The sequence below is a fragment of the Trichosurus vulpecula genome, chromosome 9 (assembly GCF_011100635.1).
Source record: "Trichosurus vulpecula isolate mTriVul1 chromosome 9, mTriVul1.pri, whole genome shotgun sequence".
Classification (NCBI taxonomy): domain Eukaryota; kingdom Metazoa; phylum Chordata; class Mammalia; order Diprotodontia; family Phalangeridae; genus Trichosurus; species Trichosurus vulpecula.
This window is the reverse complement of record NC_050581.1, coordinates 2,168,097-2,190,115: the sequence shown is the minus strand read 5'-3', so window position 1 is coordinate 2,190,115 and position 22,019 is coordinate 2,168,097. Positions and strand designations below refer to the sequence as shown.

At 41.3% G+C, this 22,019-nt stretch overlaps 1 protein-coding gene across 5 annotated transcripts; it reads left to right on the top strand.

The window, feature by feature from the left end:
* Positions 1-2,779: 2,779 nt before the first annotated feature.
* ZSCAN32 (zinc finger and SCAN domain containing 32) lies at positions 2,780-20,775 on the top strand. Of its 5 annotated transcripts, XM_036738658.1 has the most exons (8): positions 2,780-2,840; positions 11,193-11,336; positions 11,501-11,684; positions 13,250-13,451; positions 14,638-14,729; positions 15,066-15,192; positions 15,618-15,827; positions 18,924-20,775. In XM_036738658.1, exons 3-8 carry the CDS (start codon positions 11,544-11,546, stop codon positions 19,805-19,807), a joined length of 1,656 nt encoding a protein of 551 aa, XP_036594553.1. In that variant the 5' UTR covers positions 2,780-2,840; positions 11,193-11,336; positions 11,501-11,543; the 3' UTR covers positions 19,808-20,775. The 5 variants fall into 5 exon arrangements, with proteins under 5 accessions (XP_036594553.1, XP_036594549.1, XP_036594552.1 ...); XM_036738654.1 differs by having other exon boundaries at positions 11,193-11,684; XM_036738655.1 differs by lacking the exon at positions 2,780-2,840 and adding an exon at positions 3,396-3,699 and having other exon boundaries at positions 11,193-11,684.
* The last annotated feature ends 1,244 nt before the right edge of the window (positions 20,776-22,019 follow it).

The following is a 22,019-nucleotide window of genomic DNA, read 5'->3' as shown; positions in this document are numbered from 1 at the left end:
GAGAGTCATTTCAGAGTGTTAGAGGAGGTGGCACCTGGGAGAATCTAGGTTGAGCACCAAAACATTAAAGTCAACATACTCTTCATTTGAGGTGGAGGTAATTAGAAAATGATGGAAGTTTCAGACACATACAATCTTCATGTAATAATTGGTTGTTTGCTGTCAGCTTACATGCTGGGTTTTCTTTTCTTTTGTTCTTTGTCATATATTTGATACATATACTGAATAGCTTAAAACTGCACTAAAATTTTTGAAACACTTTGTATTTATTTATTTACATCTTTATTTAAATCTTTCCCAACCACATGTAAAAAAATTTTAACAGTCATTTAAAAAATTTTGAGTTCCAAATTCTTTGCCTTCCTTTCACCTCTCCCCCCTCCTTGAGAAGAACAGCAATTCTATATCAATTATACATGTGAAGTCATGCAAAACATTCCCATATTAGCCACGTTGCAAAAGAAAACACAGACAAGAAAATAAAAGAAAGATAAAGTAAGAAAAAGTATGCTTCAATCTGCATTGAGTTCATCTCTCCGTAGAAGGATAGCATTTTTCATCATGGGTCATTTGGAATTATCTTGGATCATTGTCTTGATCTGAGTAGCTAAGTCTTTCACAGTTAATCATCCTTAAAATATTGCTGTTACTGTGTGTAATTTTTTTCTGGTTCTGCTCCCTTGACTTTGCATGAGCCCATATAAGTCTTTCCAGGCTTTTCTGAAATCATCTTGCCTATCACTTCTCATAGTATTCCATTACAGTCATATGCTACAACTTGTTCCCTAGCTGATGGACATCTGCACCATTTCTAATACTTTGCCATCACAAAAAGAGTTGCTATAAATATTTTTGTGAAAATAGGTGCTTTCGCCTTTTATTTGATCTCTTTTGGATATGGACCTAGTAGTGGTATTGTTGGGTCAAAGTTGTATGCATACTTTTATAGCTCGTTGGGCATAGTTCTGAATTGTTCTCCAGGATGGCCAGGCTAGCTCACAACTCTACCAACAATGCGTTAGTGTCCCAATTTTTCCACATCTCTTCCAGCCATTTGTAATTTTCCTTTTTTGTCATGTTAGCCCATATGATAAGTGTCAGGTGGCACCACGAAGTTGTTTTAACTTGCATTTCTTGAATCAGTAATAGTTTAAGAGCATTTTTTTCATGTGACTATTGTTAGCTTTGATTTTTTCTGAAAACTGCCAGTTCATATCCTTTGACCATTTATCTACTGGAAAATGGTTCTCATTCTTATAAATTTGGCTTAGTTCCCTATATGTTTGAGAAATGAGGCCTTTATCAGAGAAACTTGCTGTAAAATTTTTTCTCAGTTTCCTGTTTTCCTTCTAATTTTGACTACATTAGTTTTGTTTGTGCAGAAGCTTTTTAAAGTTATCAAAATGATCTATTTTACTTCTTGTAATCCTCTCTGTCTCTTGTCTGGTCATAAACTCATCCTTTATTCATAGCTCTGATAAGCACATTTTTCCATGCTTCCTGATTTACTTATTATATCATTGTTTATGTCTAAATCATTTATCCGTTTTGACTCTATCTTGGTATATGGTGTGGGGTGTTGGTCTGTGCCTAGTTTCTGCCACAGTTTCCAGTTTCCCCAGCAATTTTTGTTACATGTTGTGTTCTTACCCCAAAAGCCTGGATCTTTGGGTTTATCAAACACTAGATTACTGTGGCCATTCACTACTGTCTATTATGTACCTAATCTATTCCACTGATATACGACTCTATTTCTTAGCCAATATCAGACTGTTTTGATGATTACCATTTTGTAATATAGTTTGAAATCTGGAACTGTTAGACCTCCTTCCTTCACATTTCCCCCCCACTGATTCCTTTTGATATTCTTGACCTTTTGTTCTTCCAGATGAACTTTGTTATTATTTTTTCTTCTAGCTCTATAAAAAAATTTAGTAGTTTGGTATGGCACTGAATAAGTAAATTAACTTATGTAGAATTGTCATTTTTATTATATTTGCAACACTTTATATTTAAATAAAAAAGATCGTGATAGAGAATTGGCTTTGGATTTCTGGACAACTTAACATATTGGAATAAGGTAAGGGGCTTCTGACTTGGGATGGAATGTATCTAACAAGAGCCAGAAAGAATATATTTGCCTAGAGTCTTGCAAATCTAATCAAAAGGGCTTTAAACTGAAGGGAAAAAAGGGTAGGATGGGGTAGGGATAAGGGGATAAAACTGCCATCCATCCATCTATCTATCTATCTGTGCGTGTACATGCTTATGTATGTATTTATGTGTATAGGTGTGTGTGGCTGGGGAAGCAGTTTAATGTCAATCTCAGATCCCAGGCTGGCCGGTATGAATCGAAAGTTTCTGCACTGGAAGTGAGTGAAGGATGAGAAGGTTTTTTTCGGCCTGGAGCTGTGCCGCTGGGGAGAGGGGCACACGGGGCCGGCTCGGAGCCCATCAACTCTTTCCTCCTCAATATTCTCTCCGGCCCGTGGCTCTCCTGGAGTGGGGTAAATGCGCCCGGACAGAGAGCCGCAGGTTGAGAAAGTCTCGCTTCGGAAGAGAAGTAACAGGTAATTGGGGATTGCCCCCTTTTCAGGTAGATTTCTCCTTCGAGCGCTCTGCGAACAATTCTCCTAGTTCACCTGCCGCTCTCGCAGTCAATACTAGAGGGAAAAGCAATCAGCCCAAATCAAACGCCGCGGGGCCTTCTGGGGGTTGTAGTTCTGGGGAGTGACTTTGTGAGCATGCGCGATCTTTCCGCTCTTGTCCTAACTGTGCCTGGCAGGAACTTCCGGCTGGATAGCTGAGGGAGTTTGGGGAGTCCGGAGACCCGGGATCTGGTGAGTTGTCCGCTTCGCCTGGGCCGGGCCCTGGGCCAGGTCCCTCCCAACCTCCCAGGCCACCCTCGCTTAGGCTTCCTGCCGCCTCGCCTCCTCTCCCTTCCTGGGGCCTCCCGGAGGCTGCTCGGTTTCGGTTGTGGGCTGAAGGAGTTGGGGGGCGGAGTGAGGAGCGGGGAGGCCCCGCAGCGTGGAAGAAGAGGGACACCCCCTTGCGGCTCACCCCAAGATCAGGGAGGCTTCCTGACCCAGGCTCCCCTCCGCCTTGGTGACATCACACCCTAGGGCTTCTGTCTTTCTGTCCTTGGCGCTCTCTCGCAAGTTCCTCCTTCTTCTCCTGCCCGTTAAACCTGGCCCCGAGACCGTGCCCTAACCCTGGGTGACTTCGTCCAGCTGCTCCGCCCGGTTCACTTGTCCGCTCTATGAAGATGACTCCCGGGTCTACACGTCCGAGCTCCGGTCCGGGCTTTTCACTTGGTGGCTCCCTCTTTCCCCATCCCTCATCCAATTCCAAGGGTCCCAGGCTGATTCATCTTCCGTGCTAGACCTGCCCCCCTCCCTAACTTAGCTCTTTGTAGATGGAATGCGATCTTCCCATTGACACAGCCTCACAACCTCCTTGTTACCTTTGGCTCACCTTCCACATTCACTTATACAGTTACCTGTATGTTGTGTCTACAGAATCTCTCCTGTTTGCCGCCCCCTTTGCACTCTCAGTTCTGCACACTTCTGGCCTATTAATACTCTTAATGGACCATTCCAATCATTCATACCTTTACTCAGAAGTCTCAGTGGCCACGTACTTTTTACTGCATAAAATAAAAACTTCCAATCTTGGCATTCAAGGCCCTCTATAGTTAAGGTACAATTTACTGTTCAAGTTTTACTCCTACTCCTATCCCTCTCTTTATCCTACACCAGTCAGAGTGGACTCCTACTTCCCATCTCTCCATGCCTTTGATAGTGCTACGCCTGAAATGGCCGTAGACTCTTCCATCCCTCGGTCTCTTTTTTGAAATCCTCTCTTTCCTAAGTCCTAAATGAAGCGTCTATCTCTTCCATTAAGGCTTCTCTCCTCGTTCCTACACAGCTGAAAGGGATTGATCTTTCCATCCTTAAATTTTTCTTAGCGCTTTGCCCTTAGGTTCTAGTAGTAGAGCTGCTATAAATATGTTTATACATAAGATCTTTTCCTTTTTATTCGGTCTTAGCCGTGTCTAATTAGACTCTCTCTATAACCACTGGTGATGATAGTGATAGGGCTCAGCAGGGTCATATGTATCATCTCCCTATACTAAAACATAAACAGTTTATCCTTTTTTATTCGGTTATCATTGTTCATATTTACTGTTTTATTTTTCTCTTAACTTGTGTGTTTGAACCTCAGAGTTTCTATGCAACTCCGATTTTTTTCATCAGGAATATTTGGAAATTATTTCATTAAAGGTCTATTTTTTTCCCATGTAGGATTATATTCAGTTTTGTTGGTTAAGGTATTATTGGCTGTAAGCCTGTATGCGGTATACTATAGTGGTATCACTGCATTAAATGGTATGCATGGTTTGATCACTTTTTGGGTATAGCTTTCCGGAATGACTGGACCATTTCACAGCTCTACCAGTTTTTTCCCAGGTCCCCTCCAATAGTTTTCTTTTTTTTTTTTTTTTTTTTTTTTTGCCAATCTAATGGGTGTAAGGTAGAACCTTAGATGTGCTTTAATTTTTGCATTTCACTGATTATGGATGATTTGGAGCATTTTTCATACGGCTAAAGGTAGGCCTTGAATTTATCTTGGCACTTTGCCTGGACCTTTCCTTTGCATCTGTCACATTGTCTTTTGTTATTTGTCCGTTTCCCCTTCCCTGCTGTTAGATTATGAGTTGTCTTTAAAAAAAAAAATCTCTATCTTAAATGTGGCTAACGTGTCTCATACGAGGTACTTAATAAATATTGAATTAAATTGATTTAACATTCACATTTGCCAGCTTCCCGTTTGACTTACTCTTGTTTGATATATTCCTGTTTGGCGGGGCAGGCCCATACCCTTGACAGCTGGTGCTGGTGCTGTCCTGCATCGAGAGAGGAGGTTTCCTCATAAGAGTTCCATGTAGCAATCAAAGGTCCATCCAGACAAAAATGTCAGGCTCTGTTCGAGGTGCTGGGAATACAAAGACAAAAATAAAGTATTCCTTACCCTTAAGAAACTGTCTTATAGGTTATTGGTTTAATATAGGAGTGGCCACTGATAACCATGTTCTTTATATTACTGGCTCTTCTCCCCTACTTTCTAGTACCTTCAGCTAGTGCTCCACCTCTCCCTTTAGTCTCAGAAGTAGCCATTGAGACCTTCTATGATCCTGGAATGGAAGGCACACAGGGGACTTGTATCACTTGGAGGCCACCTATCTATTTAACTTTGACTGTGAGAGAACTGAGGGGAGAAAGACAAGGACTTAAAAAGCATCACCTTAAAATCTTTTTAGTCTAACTGCATCTCAGATCTGCCTTTCTGAATGAAAGGGGAAAACTGGAACTAAGTTTACTGAAATCTCAGTACAGCTTTACCCCAAACAGAGACTTCTCGAGCCACTGATTCCAGTAGTGGGAAGGCGTACCCATGAGACATATGTAGGGACTGTACAAGAAATAGAGCTACAATAGGATATCTATAAAGGAATCTCTCCTTACTCTCTGCTTTGATCACCTAGGCACTTGTTTGTTTAATTTCCCTCTTCCCAATCTAAAGTAAATGAAAATAAAATTTCTAAGTTTCAAGAAATGTTCATGAGCTACTCTGAAGTGTCACAAACTTAGAATTAAGAATTTTTAGTCTTAAAAGCTGTTTTAACAAATGATTTATTGGTTTGCCTTCTTATTGGACTTCCTAAGTGCCACTCATCATGATCCCTAGGCAGCTAGTTGGTGCATTGGATAGATACAATCAATACACATTTGGCCAAATGGGTGTTTTTTGATATTTAAATGTATTTTTTTGCTGAATTTAAAAGCAAATGGATTTTCTTTCACCAGTATCATCGACATAAATTTTGATATAATAAAAATATTAGAGGATAATGAAGTTTGACTTGGTTGTGGCAGTTGGGAGTAGGGGTTGGTATCAAGAAATCACTGATTGTTCTTACTTGAATCATAAATGCTTTCTGTGCAAGCCAACATGTGTTCATGCTTGTTTAGTCATGCAGCAAAACTGTCAACATGTAGCAGGGTTTTCTGTCTGTTGTTTGCCAGGAAGCATTTGGTAGATAACATTATTTTTTCTTTTTAAGAATTATATTGTTTTCAGACAGCAAAAACCTGCCTTCTTACCTTCCCATCCCAACCCTCTCCCTCCCCGACAACTTGAGAACTAAAGAAAAACACCCTCTTATGAACATGCTTAGTCGATCAAAAAAATTTCCATGTTGGCCCTATCCAAAAAATTTTTGTCTCATTTTGCACCCTGAGACTTTCACCTTGCTATCAGGAGGTGGTTGGTCCTTATGCTGATAAAAGTTCCTGATTCTTTAAAAGTTGTTTGCCTTTACCACATTGCCATCATTATATGACTTGTTTTCCTGGTTCTATTTACTTCATGTGCTGTTAAATCATACAAGTCTTCCCAGGTTTCTCTGAAATCATCCTCTTCATTCCTTATAATACAATAGTAGTACTACCATCACATTTATATACCATAACTTGTTTACTCCTTCTCTAATTTATGAGTACCCCTGCAGATTCCCATTCTTTACCACCTCAAAAGAGCTATAAATATTTTTGTGCTTCTTTAGAGTTTGTTTTGCTTAGGACTAATTCCTCCTTTAATCTACCCTTCCTCTCATTCTCCCTCCCCCAATCCCTTTTCCCTCCTATTTCTCCGTTAAATAGAATTTGTTTCTGTACCCAACTCTGTGTATATATATATATTCCTCCTCCTTTTAACCAGTTCACATGAAAGTGAGGTTAAAGTGTGTGTCAGTCGTTCCCTCCATCCCTGCCTCTTTATTTGTATGGATTTCTACTTGCGCATCCTAATCTTTTGGGGAAAATTTTCCTAACCTTCCTTTCCCTTCTTCCTCACCCCCTCCATTCTGTTCCCTTTCTCGTTCCATTTTTCTCTTAAGATCAGTAAGACACAACAGGATTAGTCCTGAGCCTGTCTCATTAGACTTTCTATAACCACTGATGATGATAGTGATAGGACTCAGTAGGGTCATGTGTATCATCTCCCTATACTAAAATATAAGCCATTTATCCTTGTTTATTCAGTTATCCTTGTTCATATTTACTGTTTTATGTTTCTCTTCTATGTTTGAACTTCAAAGTTTCTATGCAACTCTGATTTTTTCATTAGGAATGTTTGGAAGTCCTCTATTTCATTAAAGGTCTCTTTTTTTCCCTGTAGGATTATACTGTTTTGTTGGTTAAGGTTACTGGTTGTTGGTTGTTGGTTAAGGTTAAGGTATTATTGGCTGTAAGCCCATTTGTTCTTTGCTCCTTTATAGTGATGACTGCTAAATAGTGTGTGATTCTAGATCCTTGGTACTTGACTTCTTTCTTTCTGGATGTTTGGTATTCCTTTTCTTTGACCTAGAAGTTCTGGATTTGGGCCCTAATGTTCCTGAGGAGGAGGTGAGATCTCTTTCTTCATTGCAGAGGTGGAGTGTTATAGACTGGAGATATTGCAAATCCTGTTCAGCATGATCAAGGTATTGGTTAGTTTGGTTGAACTGCTATCCCTCCCCTGCCTTTTAAAAAGATCCTTTGTTATAAGGCAGGCCTGTACTACATATGGACACACCAAAGGATTTCAGGAGGCCTGCGGAAAAATGTAGGGTTGTTACTGCACATTTTACTGTTTGTCACGTGACCCACGGCAACCAGCCATCCTCAGTCTGTCTCTAGTCTAACATATCTGCAGCCCCAAGAAGTTTAGCTCATTTTAATTTTGGCCCCTACCTACTGCCAAGTTGTGCAGATGTGTTATTAGGGATGGCTGAATGGGCTGGAAAGGCAAGGGGAGGAGAAGGGAATAAGTTCAGAAATGAACGTGATATAAAAACAGAAGACATCAATAGAAATATGACAAAAAAATGTAAATCTCCAGAAGAGAAGTGATAGCAGGGCAAATGGAGTCCAAGCACAATGGGTGACTACTACTGAACGCTGAGAGGGGATGTTCCACAGGAAAAAAAATATAATAAATTGTCAGTAGCTCCATTAAATAAGTACAGTTTTATTTAGTAAAAAATTATTTTTCAACTTTTAGCACTATGACTCCAATAAAAAACAGTGGCGTGGGTAAAATTTGAAGCCATATATGAAATCTGCACAAGATTCACCTATTTTTTAGGTATGACAGGAAAAAAAAACTTTTTTTTTACCCTTGTCTAATGTTATATAGAGGCCAGGTAATATAATGGATAGAGAGCCAACATTGCAAGCAAGAAGGCCTGGGGTCAAGTGCCCTTTGACACAGCTTCACTGTGTGACCCTGGGCAAGTCACTTAACCTCTCAGTGCTTTAGGAAACTTTCTAAAACAAGTTATAGAAAAGGTGCTAGCCTGCGCTGGTACAGGGAGTTTCCTCACCTGTGAATTCCCTACCTTTACCCAGGGTTTTTTTTTGTTTGTTTGTTTTTTGCAGGGGGGAAGGCAGGGCAATTGGGGTAAAGTGGGGTAAAGGTCACACAGCTAGTACATGTGTCAAGTGTCCGAAGCTGGATTTGAACTCAGGTCCTCCTGACTCCAGGGCCGGTGCTCTACTCACCGCTCCACCTAGCTGCCCCCAGCCTGAAACAATAGACGATATATTTTGATTTGCCATTTTAGTGAGAGCTCTGGGATAGCTCAGCTTCCTTCACTAAAGCATTTATGTAAATTTCTATGCTTGTAGGCTGGCCGCATAAATCGAACTGTGGGCCGGGCCTCAGCGGGCCTGCATTTGGTACAGCCCTGATCTATGAGGCTTTGTACTGTTTTGTAACAGTTTCTCCATTTGTAAAAATGATGACGCTAACGTCATAATCATGACTTTGATTTCTGCTTTGATTAGTCCTGCTTACCTCAGTGTGATGTTGTAAAGTGGTGTGTGATGTGTGATGCGTTATGATATAACTGAATATTCTTTGGAGGTAGGGTAACGTACAAATCCAGGCTCTGCTAAGGCGTCTGCTAGGTATTCCACAGAATTTCAGCAAGATAGGCTTGTCTGTTTGGTCAGATCATCTTAATGTTGTTAGTTTGTTACTTGAAAGTATGATGTTAGATAAAACAACGTTGTCGGGTTGTGATCAGCCAAACAAGACGTGGGATTTTGCAATGACTTTGGTTATGTTGTATTAATATTGTTGTGAAGTTATATTGGTCAGTGCAACATTAGGTAGGAGATGCCCGCGAAGACATCGCTGCCAAGATAGGAACAAATAATCATCCACGCTGCAAGAAGGGATAGTAATAGGGCCATTTCTTAACTCTCACTCCCTCGTATTATTATGTAATTGTTATTTGTTGACAAACATCAAAAAACATGAACTTTTCCATACAGAAATAAACAGAAAAAGAAACTGTGGTGTGTCTCTATTATGTACAGCTTTCTTTTTTCCTTAGCAATTTGATAGAGTAATATGCCTAGCTTTTCTGTGCCTTCTGAACTTCCTTTCACTCTCTTTTATGTTTTTTAAAAAATGTTTCATTGGCACTTTTTTATATCACTACCACTACTCTCCCATTCTTTTCTGTGTCTTTCTCCCCTCTCCTTCCAGAATAAAAGCCCTCCCTTACAACAAATAAGTTGTCAAGGAAGACAAATCCAGACATTGTCTGTCTGAAAATAGATGTCTAATTCTGTGCATTTTGTCTCTCATCTGTCTGCCAAAAGTTGGGATCTCTGATGCTTCATCGTCAGTGTTGTGGAGTCATGATTGTTCGTTGCATTGACCAAAGTTCTGTAGTCTCTCTGAGCTGTTTTCCTTTACAGTGTTAGTGTATTAATTGTCTCCTGGTTCTGTTTGCTGCATTCTGTGTCCTTTCTTATAACTATTCCCAGATTATCTGAATTCATCCCTTTTGTCAGTTTTTACTAGAGAAGACATTCATTTGTAGAGGCAGCATGGCATGGCGGATAGAGAGCTGGCCTCGAAGCCAAGAGACCAGGGTTCGAATCCTGCCTCTGACACACATTGGCTGTGTGTGATCACAGCTGGGCATGTCCCTTAACCTCTCGATACTCCACAGCAGTGGTGTCAGACTCAAATAGAAATCCATCAGGCCACACATTGACTTAGAAAACCACAACATTATCTGTTTTGGTTTTTTGTTGTTGTTGTTTTATTTTAATTTATTTTGTTAAAAAATCTCCCAATTATGTTTTTATCTGGTTAAGGCCACACCCTGCTCTAGGCATCCAAGACTATAAGGTGCAGAGAAGATTCCAATCTGCATTGGTGGAAGGAGCTACCTCATTTGAGAGTTCCCTACACCAGTGAAATCGCAGGTTCCGATCCTATCCCTGTGCCATCACTTTTTCAGCCATTACCCTAATCGATGAGCACCCATTTTGTTTCCATTTTACAAGAGAAAAATGCCATTATAAGTATTTTTGTGCATATGGGTCCTTTTCTTTCTTTCATTTACCTAGGGTATATGCCTAATATTAGGATTTCTGGGTAAAGGGGTATGTACAGTTTAGTGACTTTTTAGGAGCTGTCCCAAATTGCTTTTAGAACAATTGGACACATTCTCAGTTTCACCAACAGTGCATTTGTGCAGGGCCATTTCTAAAGCATGGAACAGTCCCTTCCTCTGGAGATGGTGACAGCTTGGTAAAAGGGACCCAGGAGTATTGAGTGGAAGAGAAAAAGAGAGAACTGGGAGTATGATGGGCAGAAAGCAAATAACCAGGAACCATCTTTGTGGGGGAATGACCAGCTAGGTCCCGTTTTTGAGAGGTGAAGTGGCTCTGTAGACAGCAGGAGAAAGGCTGTTGGAGGCATGGGAAATAATCTTTGTTGATTGTAAGGAAAACCAGGGACTTTTCCTATTTTTGGTGTTTCAGGTTATGCCTTAAATTAGTAGAGTCCCAAAGAGAGCGGATCTAAGGTAGAGGATAAAGATAGGCTGTGGATGATGGAAAGACAGGACGAAAGGGCTTGGAGGGTAAAACACAACAACTGGATCGCTTCACAGTTTTCCTCCACCCTCTGTTGCATCTCTAACAGATGGCCCTCACTCCTCAGATGTCCCTCTGAGAACATGGGCTGCATTGTTAGTTCTTGTTAGTTCTTTGGGCCCCCAGAGTGATTGAGAATGACATGTTCTTATACTTGTCACTGACACTTTTTTGTCTCCCTGAGCCCAGAGAGAAGCTACTCTCACTGGTGTCCAGTTCATGGTGGTGGCAACACAGTAACATGACAGACAGAGTTTAACCCCCAGAGCCAAGGCCCATCTGGAGTGAAATCATCCTCTGAGGTGAATGATGGCTGCAGCCTCAGGCCGCCAGGTACAACCTCCACAGAAAAACTACACCCAGGGTCAGAAAACTGCCCTTCAGGTGGAAGGAACAGCTGACTCAGAAACCTTCCGTCAGCATTTCAGGCAGTTCTGCTACCAAGAGGTGGCTGGGCCCCATGAAGCTTTTAGTACGCTCTGGGAACTTTGTTGTAGGTGGCTGAGGCCGAAGACAAACTCGAAAGAACAAATCTTGGAAATGCTGGTGCTGGAGCAGTTCCTGACCATCCTGCCTGGGGAGATCCAGGTCCAGGTGAGGGAGCATCATCCAGAAAATGGCGAGGAGGCTGTGGCACTCGTGGAAGATTTGCAAAAAGAGACTGAGGGACCAGAACAACAGGTAAGAAAGAGAAATATGTGATAACAGTAGGAAGAAGCTACAACGAGGCTAGCAGTGTCAGTTGGCTAAGAGACAAAGGATCCCCATTACCTTTCTAAACCTATCTTACGTGATACTACTACTACCATTGCCACCACTACTACTGCTAGCAGCTTACATTTGTGAAGTGCCCTCTCTGGAGATTTGTAAGTATTGCCATTCCCATTTTGCACATGTAGGAGCTGAGGCTTAGAGGAGTGACTTGTCTAAAATCACACCATTAGTAAATGTAGAGTTGTAATCTCATGGGTTTCTAATTCCAAGTTCAGTGCTTTTCCCACCATCTTACAAGGAAAAAATTTCCCTTTTTCTATCACATCAGCCAGGTAATTCATCCAACTAATATATGTTATTGAGATCCTGCTTTCTGCAAGGCACTGTGCTAATGCTAAGAAAGAGACAAAGCTGTTCTAGAGATGGTCCTTTAGCTTTGCGGGCATGACAGAGCATGGGCTTTATACACTGTAACATTGACGTAGAAGAACCTAACAAGCTGAGCCCTCTCCAGCTTCCTTAGGATCATAGATGTAGAGCTGAAGGGACCTTGGAGGTCATTGAGTCCAACCCCTTCATTCTGCAAATGAGAAAACTGAGACCCACAAAGGTTAAAGTGACCTTCCCAAAGTCACACAATTCATAAATCCTAGGGTCAGGATTCAAACCCAGCTCCTTTGACTACAAAGCTATCGCTCTTTCCACTGTACTGAGCTGCCTCCCTTGAGTGAAGAGAGGGCATTGGTTGTCTTCCCTGGCTCAAGGTAAGCGTGCTGAGTTGACAGGTGTGGCTGGTAGCTTTGATGGGAAGAGTGAGGAGGGCTTGAATAAAGATCTCAAGTCTGGAAAGGATGAAGGTTGGTGGTGGAAAGTAGAATGGTGTAATTATTCAAACTTTAGCAGAGGTGGGTAATATTAAGATTAATGTGGCTGAAATTGAAGTATCTCATGAAAGACTGTGAAAGAATTTAAATTTTATTGAGTAATCAGAGTGTACTTAGGGTGGTGGGAGAAGAGAAACTGAGATAAAGGTGAAATGTGCATGAGGTTATGTTATTCATTGGGGGAGTGCAAAAGTCTAATGGGGTGCCTTGGGGAGGGATAAGTTCTCCCGTGGTAGAGGTCTTCAGCAGAAAGCCTGGTGGTAGTCTGTGGGTAATTCCTGTTCATGTTCAGGTTGGACCAGATGGTCGTTGAGGTCCCTTCCAACTCTAAGATTCTGTGAATACTCAGCATAGCACGGTGAAGAGGCTGTGGCAGGAGAGAGCAGTGGTTCCTTTATTATAGTACTCTTACCAGGAGCATCATAGGTTTCTTGAAATGGAAAATGCTTTATTTCAAAAGGAATCAACCTTTGACTTGATCAGCTTTTGACTTCTGTAAACTTCCTGTGAAAGTGGAAACAATAGCTCCAGGAATAATATTTTAGTTTCTGCTTCCATGCCCCTCTGGGGGGGGTTTTTGATTCAGCTTTTTCTGGAATTATGTCCCATTTTAGACTATATAGTAACTATATATGGGCCTATTCCCAGTTTCCAGTCAGTGTGCAAAACCCAGAAATGATTATGGAGAAGATAGTGACCGTGGGTACAGCACAGGAGTCCATGAGCTACCACCTAAAGCAACAGGAGAACCAGCAGGAGGAAGATCCCTCAAGGAATGCATCGTGGAGCCCTCATCAGGGACCACAGGACCAGTCAGACTGTGAACAGGAGCCTCAACTCAGACCAGAGAGTGAGTAAGAAGCAGTGATTGGTTGGGCTGATGGAAAGGAAGGCCTGCGGCCCTCCTAGAGGTGGGATGAAGTACTGCAGTTAGAGGGGTGCCAATTTTAAAGATCTTTAGGAAGGAGATTTCAGGATGATTTAATTGCTATAATAAATTAGAGTCAGGAAGTGCTTTACATCTGAATGCAGCTAAGCCTTATTTCTTTGCCTCCAGCGTCCTTTCCTTCACAGTGTTTTTCCATTTCCTTTTGTCTTTACTCAGAGGTCCTTTTTTACAGAGCTCTTGTCTATTTGCCAGATGTAGTGATCAAAAATCATAGGTAGAAGTTTCTTTTTCGGTAAGGCTGACTGACTGGAACAAATTTTTCAGTCCTCTTGGAAACTGCATTTTGACCTCTTTTTGACTTAACTGAAGATTGGTATTGGTGGCTACTGAGCTTTTTTAAAAGCTCAGATCTGTTTTGTATGATTAAAGTCTGGCCATAAACCTATCTAGATGGTTTGTGGATTGGCAAATTTCATGTGGCTAAGAATAAAGTTAACACGAATGGCTTCTTTGCTTCATTTTTTTGTTGGTTTATAAAAGCAAAGCAACATTTCCCTCCTATTTTCTTTTACCTTCTTTTTCCCCCTAATCTTTGTTTGTTGGGTTTTTTTAGTTTAGTTTAGTTGTTTTGCTCTCTGCTTTGTGATGCACTAGCTCTTGGCAAGGACAGCAACTGAATTGGGATTCAGTTCAATTTCACAAACATTTGTTAACTGGCCAATGTATGTAGAACATACAGCCATACCTCAACCTAAACATGGCAGAGAGAGAAAGTTTACATAAGACATTTCCTGTCTTCATGGAATTTCTAGTCAGGCAATAATATTATCTGGTAGAGATTACTGTGCTTTAGTCCCCAAATTCTAATCTAGACTACTGAGTGGCTCATGATTACAAAGATTCATATACCATTTCCTTTCAAGTTTATAATACTGGCTGTTAACTACAAGTGCAGGATTCCTGGAGGAGTTTGGAAGAGGGCACTGATTCTTTGGATCTATCTGTTTGGTTTCTGTTCTAGCAGAAGCATAAGGGACCGTGGGAGGATCTCATTGGGTTAGTAAATTAGTTCAGGGCTGACCATAGAGAAAGTCAGAGAATGTTTATTGACTTCCATCCCTCTGGTGACTCCTTTTTCCTCCTCCAGCCAGGCTTACTTCCCAGGTTTCTTTCTGTCCCCGGGAGAGAAGGAAGAGAACCCAGGAGATGGAAGCTGTGACCCTTACAACTGAGTTTCAGGTGAGCTGCAGTTCCTCCATTCCTTCTGAGATCACAAAGTTTCATCCTGGGATTGTTTTCATAGTCTAGAGTTCATTTTTTTTTTTTCTGTCCTGAAACCCCCTTCCTTCCCAAGCAAATCAGGCAAATTTTTAAAGAGCATATTTGGCTCCTTGTAAGCATCCCTCCTATTATTTGAGTACATAATCTCTTGTTTTGCCCCCTTTTCCACCCGGCTCCTCACCTCAGCTCTCTTCTTGTGTCCTGGTCTGACCATTGTGCTCCTGTCTCTGCCCCTCAACCTAGGATAGAGCGATGCTATTTTCTCGGTAGCAGCAGGTACCGGTGTTGTTACAGGAACCAGTCACATGTGAGGATGTGACCGTGTCCTTCTCCCAGGAAGAGTGGAGGTGTTTGAAGTCTTCTCAGAGGGTCCTCTACAGGGGTGTCATGCAGGAGAATTACCGAAATGTGGACTCAGTGGGTAAGGATTCATTTCCCCTGTAAACTTAGAGCCTGTTCCCTTACTAAGCCAGTTTCCAAAATCCCAGAACTTGGGAGATAACAGGCTTCGTTGCCTCTTATGACAGGAGCTCTGCTCTTCTCAGGGCAATTTCGATGCTACTTTCATGGACTTTTGGAGGGACTGAATCATGGACATCTTTCTGGGTCCTTTCCTATCTCATTCACAATGGGAAAGATTCCCTTTAACAGATTGCTCTGATTTCAGTGATTCTCCAAATCATCATGTTTTCCCATCCCTGCATCATCTCAACCATCTCAAATAGCCCCCCAAGAAACTTCTTCTGGTCTTCTTGTCTCTGGGAGATTCTAATGTTTACCTGAATTTGGGGGTTCTTTGTGGTTGGTGTAAACTATGATTTTCTCTTTCTGCTTTTCAATGTTTAGGACTTCCCAAACCTCTTCTGATCTCTGGGGTGGAACATGGAAAAGATATATGTATTCCACATCTTCAGGGTTCCAAGGAAACAGAGATCCTAAGTAGCTCCCATACAAATGAGAACCGAGTACAAACTGATGAGAAACAAGCAAAGAGAGAAGGAAAAAACTGGGGAGACCAGAAGCAACAGTGGGACTTGGAGGATGAGAAAATCACAGGTGTGCACTGCACTTTGGAGGAAACAAAGACTTTCCTTTCAATTCACAATGAATCTTAGGTTTATGAAAAACTCTGGACCTATTAGCAGAATGGCCAGGAAACTAGGGCAGTAGTTGGCCAAATGAGAGAGTTGTCTTGTCTCAAGAACAGGCTTCCTTTTTTTGCCCGTTTACAAAGATTGTGTAGCTTGTGTTCCCTTTGTCATCTTGAGTATGATGTTAGGATTTGAAAGAATGTGGAAAAATCCTGGCACAATACCATGAGGTCCTGTGTTTTCAGTGGTGTGAGCAGGCCCTCCACTGATTCAGGTTGTATCCCTTCCATACCTTCTTAGGGTTGAGTTGCTCTGGCCAGCCTTCTATTGATGAGCCTTTCTGAACTTAGGTTGGTCCTTAGATTACAGTTTGTTGCTGAACTCTAATTGAAATCTTTTTTATTAATTGTATTTTTAGAAAATTGATGCTCTTTTCTTTAAAAAAAAATCACTATCAATTCCAAATGACTTTCTGCTAACTTTGTAAACCTCTACCACTCCCACTCCAACAATAGAGCATTCTTTGTAACAAGCATCTGAAAGCTTTTCAACTTGGGAGGACCAGTCAGAGCTTTAATTTCACTAGTAGAGCCTTCAAGAACTCAGTGTCACAGTGAAGCTTAAGAGAAACACTTTAGTGGAGGGTTTGGATTGTATTCTCTGAAAATGATCTTAAAATTTCCCATATTTTCAACCCACAGGTGGATAAAAAAGATTTTCTGTTTATCTGGGATACATGGATATAAAAAAATCCCATGTAATGCACAGATTTTTTTCAAGACAAAGAACTGTATTTAAATGTTATACTTCCTAGAATAGGGTTAGTTTTTGCTTCAGACCTGTGATTTTTCTCTGTGTAGGGGAACTCCTGGTATGGAAATTCCCCTCACAAATGCAGAATGGCAGTTGTCTGTAATTTATAGACTTAAAGAGTTCCAGAGGCACCAAGGATTTCTGTGACTTGCCATGGTCACATAGCTAATATGTGTCAAGTCAGGACTTGAACCTAGATTTTTCTGACTCCAAGGCTGGCCACTACACCACACTGCCTCTGATGCCTCTGATGTACCGTTGCATAAATCCAGTTTAGGATTGAATTTTTGGTTTGGGCTGTATCTGCTCATGTTGTCTTTCCTGGCCATAGCATTGCTTCCTTTCCTGCTCATGCCCAGGCTCTATGTGTACCTTTACTTCTTTCTGTTTGCATTGAAGATATTAAAGTATGTCTGTTTGTGAACAAATTGATATTAGTATGAATAGTTATGTGATTTCATTGCCTCCCTAAAGGTGATAAAATAGGTTTGCGTTTTCTTTTATGGCATCACCAGAACAAACGTAGGCTTTTTGACATACCCTGAACTTGGACATGTGGCCAATTTCATTCTCCTTCAAGCAGCTTAGAATTCTAGGTTTGAGAATGGGGTTGGAGAAAGAAGTTGAGGGTAGCTTTGCCCTCTCTAGAGCATCAAAGTTAGACTGGGATCAGATTAGATGTTTTGGGAAAACCCTAGGTTTTAGTTCTGGACAAACCCTAGATAAACTCAAGTTTTTTGAGGGGTTCTGGGCTTGATCTGTATTTCAAGAGTATACGTGAAAGGTGGCTAAACTCCAGTTTCTGCTAAGTGGTACTCACTAGTATATGTCAGAAAAAGCATGGTTTGGAGTATTTAGGTATTGAAATGTTAAGTCATGAGTTTCATATACACAGGATAACACAGGAAGTATAGACGGGAGTTAGGCCAGACTAGATGGCACAGAATACAGCAGGAATGAGTGTGGGCATATGTACCCCTTGGCCAGCCTCTGGATCCCCTTCTGAGTTCATCAGAATCCATCCATTTGTATTATTTTGATTCTCTCTTATCCTCTTTTACTTTGAAACTCAACATTTCTCATTGCTGGATACATTAAAAAGTATTTCTTAAGCCCTTAACACGTACCAAGCACGGGGCAAGCCCTGGGGAGACAAACACAAAAGCAAAGATAGTCTATGGCTTCTGCCTACATTCCCGTGGGGGACACATTAGTATATTGCCCTTTCTTTGTTTTCTGTCCACACTCCCGAGTTCTTGGAGAGGTGATGTCTGTTTCTGGTGAGGATAGAAAACAGGCCTCAGGGGGCTGGAGATTGGGGAGGTTGTAGAAGAATATATAATAGATAATTCAGAGAATGATAAAATGGGTTTTAAGAAACCTAGCCAGAAAGCTGAGAACCTTAGGTTCCGAAACCTCTTTAAAAAATCAACTTGCTAAGAATTTCTTCATTCAGAATGGTGGGTAGGAAAGACCAGTTTGGACTAAATACCTGAGGTCCATTCCAAATTTGAGACTGTGATTCTAGGAATCTCTTTGCTGGCACCATTTCAGTGTCTGACCTTGATGTTACTCATCTCTATGTGAATGCTGGCTTTGGATTTCTATGGGTGTTGGATCTGTAAAAACTTGGCTTTTTTCAGATCTTACCATGGCAGGAGAGAGAGACCTCCAAAGTAGCACTGAGGGGCCTCTCCTAGTCCCAGGGCTATGTTTGCTTGGTACTAGCCATCATTTTCTCTCTGCATTACTCGATCAGAACTAGAGGAAAAGTTCTTTATTCTGGGACCCACGCTGAGGAACCCTCTGTTTTCAGAGATCAGGCTATTCAGGAGGAGGGCCTTCTAGCCTTAGCTTTGTGCTTTGGCCTTTAACGCTGAGCACATACCTCAGTGCAACCTGATAACCTGATGTAGAAGGGGTATCTTCTCTCCTTGGCCTTATTTGTGCAAAACAACTTGCTTGTTAGTGTTCACAGAAGCTATAGCAGGAGAGACAAAAGATGCTGGTAGTGGTCAGTTTCCCATAAACACGGGTTGAAATTGCTAAAAAGAACTGGAGTCTCGGATTTTCAACGTACCTACAGAGATCTCAAGTGAGGAAGTAAAACATTACAGTTTTATTAACGTAAAGATTAGCATGTGACAGATTATACTTCTGAATTTTCTTGCTCTAGTAGTTTAGTAATGACTGTTTTCTCATGGCTTCCTTTCCTGCTGGCGCAGTCAATTAATTTCTATTCTTTCAGGTTTAGAAATCAAGGACGTGATCAAAAAGGAGGCTCTGAAATTGGAATATTCAGAAGAAGAGCAACCGAGCAGAACAACACCAGGAAGATTTAATCGCCAAATTTTCCAATATCCTGTTCTGAAAGAAGCCTGTGAGACTGTGAGCAAGTTAAGAAAACAACTTGTGAATTTTCCACGAGAGAGACAAGGGAAACCAGCTTTCCAGGAGAGAGACTTAATGAAGAAACTAGGCCAACAGAAACTCTCTGTTGGAGAAAAACACTATAAACAGCTTGCATGTGGAAATAGCTTCTCTCAAAATTCCCACAAGTTACCTCCTGCATTAGAAAAGACTACTAAATGTCACGAGTGTGGGAAAAGTTTTAGCCGCGGTTCTTATCTTGTTAGGCATCAGAGAATCCACACAGGTGAGAAACCCCATAAATGCAACGAATGTGGGAAAAGTTTCAGTGAGCGTTCCAACCTCACTGCCCACCTGAGGACCCATACGGGAGAGAGACCCTACAAGTGTGGCGAGTGTGGGAAAAGCTTCAATCAGAGTTCAAGCCTCATTGTCCACCAGAGAACCCACACAGGAGAAAAGCCATATCAGTGTAATGAGTGTGGGAAAAGGTTTAACAACAGCTCCCAGTTTAGCGCTCATCGGCGAGCTCACACTGGGGAGAGTCCATATAAATGTAGGGAATGCGGAAAAAGCTTCAACAATAGTTCCCACTTCAATGCCCATCAGAGAACCCACACTGGTGAGAAGCCCTATGAGTGTCCTCAGTGTGGGAAGAGCTTCGGCAAGAGCTCTGCCCTCACTAGACACCAGGGAGTTCATATGAGAGAGAAGTTTCTGATTCAGTCAAGGCTTAATGTACTTGAGAGAAACATATCATGAATATATGATGCTTGGGGGAAAGGATGATAGAGAATTCTTTAATCACAGCTGGCTAACAGGTGCCTGTTAAGGTTTTCTTAACACTCTCACTGAGGCGGATCCATATCCTAAGAACTATCTCTTATTGGCTTTGTGTAGAGTTGAGGAACAGACTTCTCAGCTCTGAACTACATCTGCCCTATTACATAGTTTCACCCTCACTAAGGCAAAGAAATGTGATCCATGAATTCAGCCTTGGAATAGTCTTTTCTTTCTCTGATCCCATGAGCACTTAAAGATGTGCAGACAGACCAATGGAGGTGAAAAGCATTTCAGGTCTAGTCTTGGTTTTTCGTTTTTAGATTTAGAACTCTGATTCCATCAGTATACGGAACCCCTAATGTGTAAACTCTTCCCACCAGTAAGCAAGTTACATTTAACTTAGAGTCGTAGAAATTGCTTGGAGTTCTGAAAGGTTGTGACTTGCCCATGGTAACCCAACTGTCCGTGTCAGAGATAATGACTGGAACCAAGGCCAGGATATGTGGGATCACATATCCTTCAGGTAGGGGTAGTTAATACTGTAGCATATTTCCTCTTTAGGTGAATGTGCATTCAGAATTAAGCCATAGCTAACCAACCAGTAATTCAGTTTTAGGTCCCTGAGGATCTTTGGCACTATGACCTATTCAGGAAACAGGAAGATGTTCACAATTGCATAGAAGGAATAGAAAAATATTACCAATAAAGTGGGGTGCAGTAGGGTCAAGCCAATGTAGAATGACTTGGTCTTAGAACATATGTAATATTTGGGTTTGCCTTTTAAAAAATTGAAACAAAATACAATGTAGCGATCTCTTATTTTGTCCCAATTCTAGCCTGTAAGTTAAGAATGTGGCTGTTAGAAAATGGCTTGCCTTTCCTTCAACAAATGTTTGTACTAGTTTGTAAACATTACTGTTTCTGATGAAAATAAAAGTCTCCCCTAACCCCTTTTGTATTTTCTTTTTGTTTCTAAAATCTCTTGCCTTATGCAGGGCACATAGAGCGGGCTTCTCATGGGGGTCAGGTTCTGTGTAATGGATCATGAAAGGTGGAATGTTCAAGTGAAATACGAGTCAAAGTCAGTGTCACTGGGTAAATAGGGAATCGAGTCATGGAAATGAAGGGACACGATGAAGGGGATGGTTTTAGAGAAACCTGTACATTCTGATGCCAGGTGGAGTGAACAGAACCAGAACAATTTGTACAATGATAATATGGTAAAGGCAAACAAACACCTTGGAAAGAATTTGGAGCTCTTATCAGCTTGATGACCAACCACAATTCCAGAAGACTAGTGATGAAACACGCTACCCCACTCCTGATAGCGAGGTGAAGGACTTCAGAGTGCAGGGTAAGACAAATATTTGGATAAAGCCAATGTGGAAATGTGTTTTGATTGACTATATGTATTTGTGATAGGGTTTGTTTCTCTGCAGTTCTTGAGAAGTTAGGGTGGGAAGATGAGAAGGCAGATTTTTGCTGACTGAAAAAATAGAGACAATTAAAAAAACTAAAGGATAGTGGGAACAGAGATTTTCCTGAGATAAGAGGAGTGGGAAGAATGCTATGCTCCGAACCCTATTTTGTTACTTAGTGATTTTTCTGGGGGTGGAAAATAGGGAGGCAAGTACATTTTATGTGACTTTACACTGGCAATCTGTGAGTTCTTATTCTAAACCATGTGTAATGTGTCAAGCATCATTTTTTTCCCTTGGAACCTTTTGAAGAATTGAGCACAATAAAGGAAAAATGAAAAAACTGGAGGTTCTAAAGGCTAGGTGCAAAAAAAAAAATGGGCAAGACCAACGTTCCCTTAGTTCGTCACTTTCTTGAAATGCCCACAAGATATTTCAGTTTGTAATAGGGGAAGGAAACAAGTATTAAGTACCTACTATGTACTGTGCACTATGCTAAGCATGTTATGAATTTCTCATTTGAGCCTCACAATAACTCTGAGAGGTAGATACTATCACCCCATTTTACAATTGAGGAAACTGAGACAGACAGGTATAGTAGCAATTTGGATTTGAGGATCTTTTCCACCCATTAGTAGGCCGCGTGACCTGGTTACATCACAGGAAGCCTAAGTCATGTGTGGTGGGAGGAGTTTCCTGACAGAAAAAGGAAGTTATGTCACAGGAAATGGAGAGAGAGGCTGTCATGACTGTTAGAACTGAACTGTCTGTGA